The following is a 14539-nucleotide window of genomic DNA, read 5'->3' as shown; positions in this document are numbered from 1 at the left end:
CCAGACAAACTTAAAAGAGTCAGGCTGCATTCCCATCTGACCTGTTGTGCAGTTTGAGCATGCTCCCGATTAGAGGATGTCACAATCAGCGTGCCAGCTCTGCTCCATTTGGGCGATTGAAATCATTGAATGTAGATGTACAGTAGGTGTGAAATACCATGTTTGTGACTGAAAAAATTGCAGCGTCGGCCTGGCTCTATAAGTCCTGCCCTCATAATTGTTGTTAATAACAGAAGTATTTATAATTGCAGTAATTCATATGTTTCCATAATTGCAAGCCAGATTTAAAAGAACAAAGCATGAGAGACAAGAGATGTATTTAATGGCGTTTAAAGGTGCAATCAGCGATGGTATGTGTGGGGGCAGCCAGACCCCCAAACAAAAACAAAACCCTGTGTGGAGTTTCTAGGAATACTGAGGTGGGGTGAGCTAAGAAACGCTGACTGTACCTTTACTATAAGCAGAATTGTCATACTGGATTTTCCCATTGACTCAATAATCATTAACCAAACATCGTCGTGTAACTACAGCAATCCCTACTGTCCAAACCTGGGAGCATAGTCTGTGCTTACAAGTGTTATATTGTACATTTCTTTCCTTAAAATAGAAACCTGAGAGTATTTTAGCACTACAGCCATGTTCAGGAAACCTTGATAGAGACATACAAAAACTTTGTCGCTCTAGGTTTCTGTGTTCGTCTATTTTCAAGCTTTTTCAGCTCAAACAAGAATATGAAAGACTGACACTTGAACAAACTGATGTTAACTAGATATTCTTTCAGCTTTGAGTTCACAACTCTTCTGTACTTTTGAAACTGATTAATCTGATCTGCAGAATTCAGATGTCTAACCTTCTGGGCCCATTTTTTTTCCAACAAAAAAATCCATTTAAACCATTTTTTGGTTCAAGGGAATTACATATAATTACAACCAATTTAGATACTTCAAACATGTCTGAAGTATGGTGTGAAAAGCATCAAAGGTAATGGTCTCTTTGATACTGAGCGTGGATACTGTAGTTAACACTGTGCTCGTCAAGGGCCATCAGAATACACTGCATGGATGACATCACAAAACGATGCCTTTAGGAATGTTTCAAACAAACTTTCAAAGTCCCTGAATTACTAAGGATGTCAATTCACTTAATTATACGGTAAATTAATAGTAAGATACAGTATATTGGGTCATTTCCACCACTAACAAGTAACTACAGAGAAACTACAGCCTACATACACCTAACCAACCTAAACCGGTAACGACACAGTATTTTAGCTAAGTCACCAATTGACTTGACAAATTAAAGACAAACGTAATCAATGTAGTTTGCCGCTAAGGAGGTTGTCAGTCATTAGATGCCTCTAAAAACATTTTTTGGATTAGGCCTCTTTTAACAATGAGAGCAATGAGTTTCAATGAGAGACTATTGGTCTGCAGTGCTGTTCAGCTTTTCAGAAAAAAATAAAATTCAACATTTAAATGTATTTGTTTATTTACAAAAGATCCCTGGGCCCTATCCAGTCCATACACAACGTTATTTTGTCATATGTTTGTACAGTTTGTGTAACTGTCTAACAATCCAAAACAAGGCTGTAGCCTATCCCATTCTCCATTAGAAATTATGCAATGAAGGGATGGAAAGTTTATTGCTGACCAACTGAGAGAAATTCCTTAGCATAAAATGAGTGCAAACACTGTATAACACAAGCATTAAAATGATATTTTCCATTGTATTTGGTAGCTCACTGAAGCCTCTATGCATACTGGTGTTTTACATTCCGAAGTACTCCTCCTTTTTTTCAAAGTAACGCTTAAATCTGGCATTGGCATATCTGAAAAAAAGAGCACAATGTTGTGCCATGGATAAAGGTATTATCCATTCAAATGCATTTCTCAATATAATATGCAAGTTATCAATTATGATATCAACTTCCACTGAAAGACCACCAACCCTGCCGTTAAAGACACAAATTATATTACAATGTTAAACATTCCTGAGCAGGCATGCAAGATTTTCAAACTGAAGGCAGTCTGTGCATTACTGCACAATCTCATCTTTGGCCTCATCTTGGGATTTGATGATTCACAGAATCTGAAAGGCTCTACATGTTAAAGGGAATTGTAAATAACTTACTTGATGAAGTCAAAATCGATAGTTGAATATCTGGCCTGAATAATGGCCCATAAGCCCCAGAAGAAATGAGAGGCCTGGAAACAAAAGATTAGATGTGTTGTCATGTTGATATTTCTCTTTATTAAATATGGAGCACTGAAGCACCACATACAGTCATCTCTGTAATACGGCACATTAATGGCCAATATACCCATTCCACACATCCCACTGAAGTCAACACAAGATTTTCTTTTCTCTTTTTTTGTAAATAAATCATCTGATGGACATAGACGTTATCGTGGGGTGCCAAAAAATAAGAGGTGAAGTTACCCTTCTTGTTTTCTGCTGTGATAGATAATGTTCTGTTGTAAATGTTTATTATCACACATGTAGTTACTGTTGAGAAGACTATAAGTTCAAGGCTTAGATGTCAACCCTTTCAGCTGTACGTCCTGCACTGAAGACGTGTTCTTGGCTTGAATGGCAGACGCCTCTGGTGGAGTCTATCGTCTCTGCTGTTATGCAAGTTGACCTCCAGGCTGTGGCAAACTAAGTTTAATTAGGTAATGAAATAAACGATGGAATGAAATACTTCCAACGCTTTCATTCTTTACTAATCTAAAACATTGCATCCTCCACACATTGAGTGCATTTCTGTGTGATTAATGGGCCTGAGCATCAGTGGTGCCATTAGGGCTGATCTTAAGCAGAAACCGTCAACGCTGGGAGTCATTGAGATAACAGCCGAAAAAAAAAAAGAACTATGATACAAAAAAACTGACACTCAACAGAGGCCGAGGTGACATCACCCGAGCGCCGTGTTGTGGCTGGAAGGCCCCGGCGTGGCCCCCGAGGGGCTCGTGGGTCCGTGCGGAGCCCCTGTGTCCTCTGGCTCACTCTCGCCGGGCTCGGGGGACGAGGGACGCTGCCGCGAGGCCTCACCGCAAACCGTGGCAGCGCTCCACATCACAGGAGATGCCCCGAACCCCTCCCCTCCCCTCCCCTCCCCTCCCCTCACAGCCAGCCAGGCAGCAGCGCCACTGGAGCCGTGGCTATGGCCATCCACTGTAGCGCTCACAACTGAGAAGCTCAAATCTGCAAGTTCATTACCAACCCTTACTTGATGGACTCAAAGGGGCAATTACTCTGTCGCTAGTTTGGAGTCTAACGCGATTTTAAACTCCAACTCCGGACTCAAACTCCATCTTAAGACCGTGTTAAACACCAAACTAGCGACAGAGCAATTGCCCTATTCGAATTGGTCAAGTTGTACTTTGTGACGAGCCTTAAATGAAAAACAGCTCTCTCGGGTATCAGTTTCGATTGTTTTGATAAACAGGCAAAGCCATCACTGTGTGTGCCAGGTTAGTAAATAACAGGCTGTGTTTCATGTCAGTGGGAGGGGACACAGGGAGAGGTGATTCATTCCTGATGTGACTTCTCCCAATTTACTCAAGTCAACAGTCTAAGTGTCACCACAATCTGATTTCAATTATAGAGATGTTCTCAGCATCTTATTAGTTTTAAGTGTATGTGTGTTTTTTTTTTTATCTTATGGCTTTGGCAAGGCTCAGTTATTCTATCAGCCAAATGCTCTCCAACCCAAACCATATTGTGTGTGTGTGTGTGTGTGTGTGTGGTTTTGCATGTGTGTGTCCACATGCATGTGGTATGAAGACAATGCCAATTTTGAACTGACAATGAAATCTTTATGTTTAGAACGAAATCAGCTGTAGGTGTGTCCAGCAGCATTGACTATGGAATGAAAGATAATGATTTTCAGAATGAGTGCTGGCTTGAGGTATGGATAGAATGTTGAATATTACACGTTTTATTGCATACTGTAAGAAAATTCCACTGATGATAGCCTATGTTAAATAGGAGAAGCGAGACAAGCCTGAAGAAGTTATCTAAGTTTATAATATCTATTGAAAGCATTGAAAGAGCATAACACAGAACATTTTTGTTTTGTTTTGTTTTTAAAGAGACTGATGTTGATTTTCTGAAAATATCTAAAAGTAGGTTTGCAAAATTTGGAACATTTTGCAACCCAGGTTTATGGAGAAATAATCAACTAAAGAGGACAGGAAAGCTGACATATTAGATCCGTGCCCGTATAATCATTTCCCTAAGTAACAAACCAAATCCTTACCTCTTAAAAATCTAACAAAATCCCTTTTTGGCACCATTGTCATAGTTTGTGGTTGTACAAGAAATAGGTGTCTGTTTAAAAAGTTTGTATACAAAGAACTGCTCAGTGGACATCTGAAAAGGAGTTTCTTTTGGTTTCAGAGATGTGATGTTTGGTTTAGTAAAGGAAGTAAACTATTTATCCCAAGGAAATAAACACAAATAAACTAATCCACTGCCTGCATTTCTGGAGTCCTTTATTCCAGGGCTGACCACATGTGAGGGTCGAGCCAAAGACACAGACAATGGCTTTGTGTCCTGCTCTCTTGCCTCGGCCCTGGACACAGCGTCAGCACACAATGTACTGGTCAGTCTTTTGGCTTCAGCTGGACCATTAGTGTGTGTCTGAATGGTGGTGGGCTGGGCTAGGTTGGATGGAAGGCAGTTTAGTGGACAGGTTTAAAGCATTCCTTCACTCTGTGTCCCTACTCCCTATAATGCTTCATTTGCTATTTGTACATGCTGTTTATTCCACACTGTACGGCCACTGCACTGTGCTGTGAACTGCGTGTGAAGTTGCGGACGGGCTAATTCTGAACTAGGGAACTCACCAGAGAAAACTTGCACACGGCGATGTACAGGCTCTTTACGTCCTGCTCTGAGACGGTGCTGTCCGTGCTGGAGCCGGTCCGAGAGCTCCGCAGGTAAGAGGTCAGCCAGTTCAGCTGGAGCTCCGCGCTAGGGTACAGATCGTAGTCTATGGTGGTCACTCCTGAGATGGGATAATGACCAAAATGAAACGGCAGACAATGAAAGGATAACAAAAATGCTCAATGTCAAAAGAACCGCCCAACAAAAAAAAATATGTATTTCTTTAATCATTTGCCTACCTGCAAATTCATTGAAATGGTTGGCGATATCAAAGGCCTGATAGTTAAAATCTGCATATTCATAATCGATGAATTTCACAGAGCCTGAGAAACAGAGGGTTGAAAACAGTAAATCTCAAAGACGGCATATTATGGCAAACTCAACAACATACCATTACCTAAAACATCCCTCTCCATCTACTTAATTATTACATTTGAATGACCAACTGAAAATCTTGTTTCCAAGGAAGATCATTTAGACAGAAAACACAGAGACACATGACACTGCTGAAAACTTCTTTTACTTCCACTGCTTATATCAGTTTGGTTTCAAATTGAAATATGGGCTCTATGTTCAACTGAACTCAGTCTCATAATCATTCAAATAACAGATCATGGAAATAACTTTACCAGTGCCAGACAAGACTTGTAGTATTCCATCAGAAATATGCTTTTGACCCTTGACAAGATTGAATTCAACTCGACAGATTTTGGGTCGCTCTAAACTGCTCGGGGAAAATTTCTTACATAATAGCTTTGGCACCTCAACGCACCTTTTGTGTCATTGTAGATGATGTTCTTTGTTAGAAGGTCATTGTGACACAGCACAGTCGGAGAGTAGACCTGACCGAGCCGTCTTCTTAACTCGTTTATCTCACCCTTCAGAGCCTCCATACTGGCTACCTCTGCTACACACAGAGACCTGGGAGAGGAAGGACAGAGCTGCTTTGACCAGGTGCCTAGTGCCATGTCACAAAGGAGCCAGTATCACAGACATAATGTCAAAACGCTACATTCAGAGACTGATACAAAGTTCTTCTGAACAAAACATAACAGACATGTTGAATTGAACAGCAGTTGATTGAACGATTAAACATAATCATCATTCATTAAACTTACGCTGGAGGTAAGGTTAATGAACCCTATACACACTTCAGTTCATTTACTATAAACCTTAGATGTTCTTTTGCTGTTCTAAAGGAAGGACATTCTTTATCAATCACCAATGCCATACGCACTTAACTGTGCAGAATACTGTTTGGAGTTTTGTTTGTGAGCGCATTTAGTTTGTGTGTCCACATTCTTCAGGTCCAGGTGGGGTCATCAGATTAGCCTGATTCTCTTCCTCCTGAGGAGCTACTTCTCACCACTTGCGTCACATAAAAAAACACCTGTAAGTGCTTCACAAATATTGTGGCCACTCTAATGATTTTCATGTATCTTTTTCAGTCAAGGAGGGAAAATGCAGTCATTTAAACACCAGCACCTATTTATGCCTCTGAACAAACAGTTGTCATAGCTTTGTACACAGTTGTCTATGTAATTTAGAGTTGCTTGTGGAGGAGAGCACAATAAAATGAAAAGGAAACAGGTTTCCTGTTTACAGAAGACCAAGGCTTTCTCACATACTCTACATGTACAAGCAAACATTCCTGCCATGTGTCCCTTTAAGACTGAGATTCATTGAGAATGTGTTACTCGTCTTTGCTCCTAATCACATCTGTGTGAGACAGATAGACAGACTCTCTCTTTCTCTCTCTCTCTCTCTCTCTCTCTCTCTCTCTCACACACACACACACACACACACACACACACACACACATACACACACAAACACACACACACACACACACACACATACATATTTTGTTGCTGTATGGACATTTTTTCCAGAACATGTACAGGTCTATTCATCAACCCTCACAACTAAGCACACACCCCAGCCGAAATTTCTTCCTCTTCCTTTCAAAAGTGAGTCATTTCTGAATAATGCACTTCTTGTTCTTGTTCTCTAAAGCAAACAGAAGTTCTCCATCTTGTGGACCACCACCTTTCCACTGACTGCTTGGAGAGCAGAATATACAGCCCCCTTTATCTCGCTGCATTCACCGAGTTGATCTCCCTCACATAATGTTCTGAGCATTACTTCATTTAGCAGCGCAGAACATTCAGAACAAATATACAACAGTAAGCCAAGGAAGTAGAGAAATTGTCCATGGTGAATTTCAAGGTTATTTCGGTCTGTCTATTTGATTTATTTTATTCCTTAAAAAAACTAAAACTGATCATGGTAGGTGCATCATTATCTAAATCCATCTGTATCTAAAGGAAGTCATTTCTGATGTCTGTGCGATACTGAATCACTCATTGTGTAAACTAATTCATCCAAATGGATCATTGTAAGATTCAGTATGAGCATGACTACAATTGCCAAGGCATTCTTTCCATAATAATAATTAACTGCCATATCCTTCTATGAGCCATTCACTGAATGAATGTTCTTCATTCACCAAAAGTGATTCTTTCATTGCTTGTTTGATGCCATTTATCATCACTAGTACATCCTTGCATCTAAAGAATCCATTTCTATTGAGATGACAGCCTTAAAATGACTGTTTTTATGTGTGTTCAGTTTCCTTCAGATGCAGAAAGTAAGGCACCGGGAGCAGCTCTGCAGCTGTGCTCCTGCTCCAGTCTGGAGACCAGCAGGGAGTCGGTTTATATTCTTCTGCAGGTGCTGCCTTTACCAACTTGTGCACATACTGTATGCACATGAACAGCCACTCATTTTTCTTTTTTTCCCCTTTTTGAATGAAATCAATGAAAAGATCCAGTGACATCAATAAAAGACTCAGAGTAGCTGATAAATATTGTTTTGTGTTGCTGATGAGGATATACAAACAGCAGCACAGATTATGGTGCACTGCAGCCCATTGCCATCTATTGGAAAAGTCAATGCACTACAGCTGTACTGGAGACAGGGGATGGTTTGGGCAGGGTAGGACAATTTATGCTCAAAACTTTTGAAGGTTATGAAGCATCAAAACATTTGGATGAATTGTCTCACAATTTTTGAAAGTAGTGGAACCATGCACTACATACACTAAACAACGTGGATTTGCTGGGTAGGTGGCTGTGTCTGCATGCCGAGATCAAGTTGGCTGTTGGTGAGCTTTCAACTTCTGACTAGTCTAACACCCAAATTAAATGATATTCAGTTTATTCTCAGCAGGTGTCAACAAAGGCCATCGTATGTGTATAGCAACTCTTAATTTAGTCTATTCTAATCTAATTGCTTCTTTCTTGAAGTAGGCTATTCTAGTCTTATTTTAGTCTATTTGAGTTTTATTTTTAGTCTATTTTAGTCTACTTCTTTATCTTATTTTAGTCTGCAATTAAACATCATCATTGTAATTGAATAATGATAACTGACATGGCAATATGAAGTATACCAACATGATGTCTTTAGATGTGTTGATATCTGACACTTCAGCATCTCACACATAGCCATATCATATCAGTATTTTCAACACTCAATCAACATGTGAAATGGATTGAAGGTCTATCTGACTAATGTATGTTTCTATTTTTCAGAGGTATGGTGTGTCAGAGGTACAGTTGTGCTCATAGGTTTATGAACCCATGCTAAAGTTAACTAAAAAGAGGAATACAAATTTTGGAAATTAATCTTACTTTCCTAGAGACCTAGACATCCTACCTAATCTAGAGATTGGCATGGACCATTCCTATTATTCCTCATTTTAGTCAACTTTTAGCGTAGATATAAACTTATGAGAACACCTGTATAATGTGTCAGGGGCTTAAGGCTCAGTAATTGACAACGCTGTCAATACCTTTAGAGACATTTAGAGGGGAAAGTCCTGTACTGCTGCGTTTGTCTGTCCCAGCTGTTTAAATATGTAATATACCTGCTGTGTCACTGACAAACACCAGTCTCTACTTCACTCAATGTCAATGAACTCACTGTCTCACTGTGAGGATGGTGCGTTCACTCCCTGGCAGGAGAGGAAAACCAAGAGCCTCGTCTCCATCTGAGAGAGGGAGTTAAAGCAGATGTTGCACTTTACTCCTCCCGTTTGTCTGAACTTCCGACTCAAAGCAGCTCAAGTAAACAGCTGTAAATGGTTGACCGATAAGCTGATGTGGCCAATTTGGTGAATGCCTGGCCCTTTGTAGTGGCTTGTCTCTGAGCACACCATCATCCCTGACACTATGACCTCTCTCCATGACAGTGGACACTGTCACCAGCCAATCGACTGCCAACTACCTCTAGATGACTATGAATAGGTACGATATCTGTGTATGACATGACGTGATGTCTGTCATTATCTCTGAAATAAAAGTGTGTACATTGTGCTCTTGTGTTAGTATGAGTAATGGTGAGACTTGACTCACCTTAGTATTGGCGTCTCATTCTCAGCTTCCTGAACGAGCTGAAGGAACTGAGACATTTTTGTCCAGAGGACAACCTGAGGGGGAGAGCTTGTCCTTGGCTTGATGCTGTGGATCTTTGCCATTTCCTCAGCAATGAGTCTGCATGTTAGCACAAAGACAGAAAGAAACTTTATTTCATGCCCTGAATGAATGAAGAAATCTGCACAGGAAGACAATTCTAAACAGAACACAGACAGCATCCATTATGTCAGTTCAGAGAAACTACGTTTACAGTTTTGAGAACCAGTTTAATTTAGGATATCGTTGACCTCAGGGGGAAAAAATGCAGAAACCTCCCCACTGAACGCTTCTCTCTGATCAGACTGGTGTGATGAGGGAAAAAAAAGGGGTCGCGTCTGATCCTTAATATGGCCACTTCCTCCTCACAGAGGCCCAAAGACGGTCTGCAGGGTGACCTCTCACTCTCATTTGTTACGTGACCTTCACTTGAAAACAAGCTCTTTTCTTCCTGAGAACTATGTCTTGGTATGGCTCTGCTCTGTGTCAGGGCCCTGTTGTTCTCAGTGTCTGCAAATAGACAGAAAGGCACAGAGTGCAGCCATGACTCTTTGTACAGAGATGGCTGGCAGTTCCCATGATCCAGAGTCCTCCTTCATTTGGACGTCTGCTCTCATTTTTTGGGTAGGGACCAATTGCCCTCGAAATGGACCTAATATTTCTGAGCATGACACTACTCTTATGGCACTTATCTTGGAAAATACAAATGGAAACCCAGAAGAGTATTAGATTTTGCCGTGTGATAAAGAGTTCTGCTCTGCGGATGCATTATTGCAGTTCGCTCAGCGCCGAAAACCTCCCAATTCATCCAATGTGTGAAAATAGTAAACACCTTCTAAGAGAATGTAAGTCAATAATGTGGGTGACATAACCCATTGAACTGTACCTGTAAATGTCAGGCTGTCTCAGCAGTGGGTCATCCAGCACCATGCCATGCAAAAACTCGTAACAAATGCCGTTGTCAAAGCTGCAGTAGAGTTTGGGGCCACAGCCGTGTTCATGGAGGATCTGAAACATCTCCATCTCCTTGCGCCGGTCCAGATAGAGGTCTGTCATGTTGCCATACACTCTCACCAGCACCACATCCTCCGATGACCGCAGGCAGCCTGTGTAACAGCCCATCAACTGGTTGGTGATGCCCTCTGTGAAAACCTATGTCCACAGGTTTAATTAATATCATTCATTAATATCAATCATAAATGTATCTACTCCTGGACATAAAACATTTTGGACATGAAAAAAGATTTATTAATAGAATGTGTTAGGAGCAGGCTTATTTGTCATTTTATGTTGCTTAGAAAGCTGTTTCCTGAGTTTCTTGGCTATGTGTGCTGTTGCTGTACTTATATGTCTGAGGATCTTGGCTACATCAGGGTGTGGTATTTGTTTCATTTCTCTGCTGCATTATTTTCCTCCTGTGGACATATCTTCCCTGCTCGGTCTGTCCAGTTGTGAGAGTACAAAAAACAATGTCATACACTGAAAAGAGACCTCTGCAAACATGGCCATTTGACCTTTGATTAAGTATTTATGAATGAATTTCTTGAGCCTCGTGAAAACAAATACATTGCAGTCAGAATGAGAATTTGTGATCAAACTGGACAGGCCTTTGTCATCAGAGTCAGGCCAACAGTGTCAAGAGTTGAAGCAGATCAACCCCAGACCATGACAGAAGAGAGTGCTTGCACACACAGCAAGTAGAGCCTATTACTTTTCAGTGATGTGCAGAAAATGTCTATTGGTTTTGTCTGTGATGATTCCCAAGCTCAGTGTTTACAGCATGTATTTTTAACTGAGTCTATTTGATCAGCTCCACACAGAGTGATAAACTTGAGCTCAAAGACATCCATGCCCAGGTCCTTCCAACACTGATCCCATGTAGAAATATTAAGGCTCAATTTCAACTGTGGACAACTACTTATCATTTCATATCATTGCATATAGCTGAAATAGAAATACTATCATAGTCTTAAACATTGATGTTAATAAATAACAAACTAATACTGTAAAATAGTAAAAACAATGTCTTGCAGCTTCTATTTCCCTTTAAGGTACCATTACCCAGTACTGATCTACCTTTATCATGTGCTGTATATTTACACAACACATGTTCTCACTATTTTCATGCATTGAAAGCGCCACTAAACAATTAGGCTTTTCCATGGTCACTCATACAGTACACATCTGTGAAACTCATATCGGCAGGGGACGTGCCACCAGACTTGCCTTAGTCTTAATGTCCTCTGCCCTCCACTGAGGCCTGAGAATCCTCAGCAGCTCCATGACACCGCTGAGGGGATCCTCTTCCTTCACGCTTATCTTCAGGTGAAGAAGCCCAGTTATACAGGTGGTCTCCATTCTTTAGAGGGACTCAAGTTTTTACTTAAAGGGAGCCTATTTTAGCGACAATAACAGCTGGATTGCTTTGGTTGCTAGAGCCCATCTGTCATGGTTGACAGCTTATCAAAGTGCAATGTTCCTCTGGGCATCTCCAGTGCTTAACCTGTGACCAAAGATTACATATTAACCTTCTGCTCAAAACAAGAGGCAGAATACCCTTTATGGGGGGAGGGTCTTACACTCTTTTACAAGTTTTGTATGACATGATACACAATCTTCTTCAATGGACTTGGTCAAGTTTACTGTAAATGGCAAGATAACAGACGAAGAGGCGTGCATCAAGTAGTTGTAGAGACAAAGGTAGCCAGGATAAACACACTACAAAAACTGCTTATCTGATCAAATCTAACCAAGTGCCATTGATAGATAAGATTTTTTTTTTTTTTTTTTTTAAGAGATCTAGTTAGGGCCCGAGCACCGAGGTGCGGCCGCTGTAGCAGCGGCTGCACCGTAGGTGCAAGGCCCTATTGTTTTTGCTCAGATTATTATTATAGTTTTTCCGTCTTACCGAATTCCTTTTTTCACCAACTTGGCATGCTCTAAAACTCTTGAAATTTGGCAGCTACGTGTGGAATTGGTAACGCTACTCAGAACCAGAGCTCTGGCCTAGGGTGTGGCTCAGGGGCAGTATAGCGCCACCTAGCATGGTTTCTGTTGTGTTTGACACATACATGCACGAAAATTAACCAAATTTGGTACGCATATGTGTTGCATTAATCTGAACAACTTTTACATTTAAACAATATAGTAAATCTTAGAAGAATTTGAGTTATGATTATGATTATGATTTTTGCACATCACGTATTTTGAAACACTTCTCCTAGACGGTGTATCGAAATCATGTCATATAAGCACTAAAATGATCTTGAGGGGTTGCCCGAGAGGAATTGCGACCAGATTTTTGAATTTCAAAAGTATATTGAAATGGCGAAGGTTTGAATCTAGGCGTCTTATAAAAGAAACAAAAAGTTGGTGTTATAGGCAGAAAACAGTGACCAATTTGGATGAAATTTGATGGAGTATTAGTCAGTGTGTTTGTAGTGACAGTCATATACAAAGTTTTGAATTTGGTGTTGTTTGTGATTTTTAAAAGCGCATTAATGATTGTGGTGGATACAGTTTTAGCTAAAATATTTTGAAGCGAGTTGATGAATGATTATAATCATATCAAGCCATGCTGCAATTTTGATTTTAACCATGTTAACAGAAAGTGAGTTATTTTTAATTTCATATTTGCCCAATCACACAGCCCCACCTCTCTGTCCTTCTCTGCCTCTCTCTCTGTTGCAACTAACAGACACACGCACGCACTCTGTCACCCCCCTTCTCGGGTCCTCCCTAACTAACACACACACATTGACACACGCGCGGCTTTCTAGAGACACAGAGACAGACACACACACACACACACACACACACACACACACACACACACACACACACACACACACACACACACACACACACACACACACACACACACACACACACACACACACACACACACACACACACACACACACACACACACACACACACACACACACACACACACACACACACACACACACACACACACACACACACCCTTTGGGCAACCGTGGCCTACTGGTTAGGGGTTGGGGCTTGTAGCTGGAGGATTGCCGGTTCGATCCCTGACCAGTCCACAGCTGAAGTGCCCTTGAGCAAGGCACCTAACCCCTGACTGCTCCCTGAGCGCCGCTGGTTGGGCAGGCAGCTCACTGCTCTGAGTATAGTATATTAAAAAGTATACAAAAGTATATTGAAATGGCGAAGGTTTGAATCTAGGAGTCTTGTAAAAGAAACAGAAAGTTGGTGTTATAGGTAGAAAACAGTGACTAATTTGGATGAAATTTGATGGAGTATTAGTTAGTGTGTTTGTAGTGACAGTCATATGCAAAGTTTTGAATTTGGTGTTGTTTGTGTTTTTTAAAAGTGCATTAATGATTGTGGTGGACACAGTTTTAGCTAAAATATTTTGAAGCGAGTTGACGAATAATTATAATCGTATCAACCTATGCTGCAATTTTGAATTTTGACTTTAGCCAAGTTCACAGTAAGTGAGTATTTAGGTTTATTTGTGTTTGCATGTGTCTTATACTCCATCCATTTAGCTGAGCAGGAGTAGGTGCTCTCTCTCTCAGCTGCATGTCTCTCTCGTCCCCTGCTAATTCTCTACACAGACTCACAGACACTCTCTCACCCCTCCCCCGTCATTCTCTCTCTCTCTCACGCACGCATGCGCGCGCACACACACACACACACACACACACACACACACACACACACACACACACACACACACACACACACACACACACACACACACACACACACACACACACACACACACACACACACACACACACACACACACACACACACACCCTCCCTCCCTACCTGCCTCTTTCCCCCTTCCCTCCTTTCCTCTGGGCAGCCGTGGCCTACTGGTTAGGGCTTGGGGCTTGTAACTGCTAGGTTGCCGGTTCAATCCCCAACCAGTCCACCACTAAAGTGCCCTTGAACAAGGCACCTAACCCCTCACTGCTCCCCCAGCACAACTGGTTGGGCAGGCAGCTCACTGCTCTGGGTCAGTGTGTGATTCACCTCACTGTATGTTCACTGTGTGCTGTGTGTGTTCACTAATTTGGTTAAATTGGGTTACATGCAGAGAAATAAATTTCCCTCACGGGATCAAAAAAGTGTATATTCTATTCTATTGATCCATTTGTCTCTACCCCCTCTGTCTGTGTCTG

General features: G+C 41.3%; 1 protein-coding gene across 1 annotated transcript; it reads right to left on the bottom strand.

Annotated features, from left to right (window-relative positions):
• Window positions 1-1470: 1470 nt before the first annotated feature.
• LOC134093551 (ethanolamine kinase 1-like) lies at window positions 1471-11860 on the bottom strand. Its single transcript, XM_062546654.1, has 8 exons — window positions 11589-11860; window positions 10249-10514; window positions 9306-9443; window positions 5663-5811; window positions 5130-5213; window positions 4851-5011; window positions 2131-2204; window positions 1471-1828 (listed from the first exon to the last, which is right to left on the bottom strand). Exons 1-8 carry the CDS (start codon window positions 11718-11720, stop codon window positions 1768-1770), a joined length of 1065 nt encoding a protein of 354 aa, XP_062402638.1. The 5' UTR covers window positions 11721-11860; the 3' UTR covers window positions 1471-1767.
• Window positions 11861-14539: the final 2679 nt, after the last annotated feature.

Source organism: Sardina pilchardus, chromosome 10 (genome assembly GCF_963854185.1).
Source record: "Sardina pilchardus chromosome 10, fSarPil1.1, whole genome shotgun sequence".
Taxonomy (NCBI): Eukaryota; Metazoa; Chordata; class Actinopteri; order Clupeiformes; family Clupeidae; genus Sardina; species Sardina pilchardus.
Note: the sequence above shows the minus strand (reverse complement) of the source record. Positions and strands in the feature narration are given on the sequence as shown.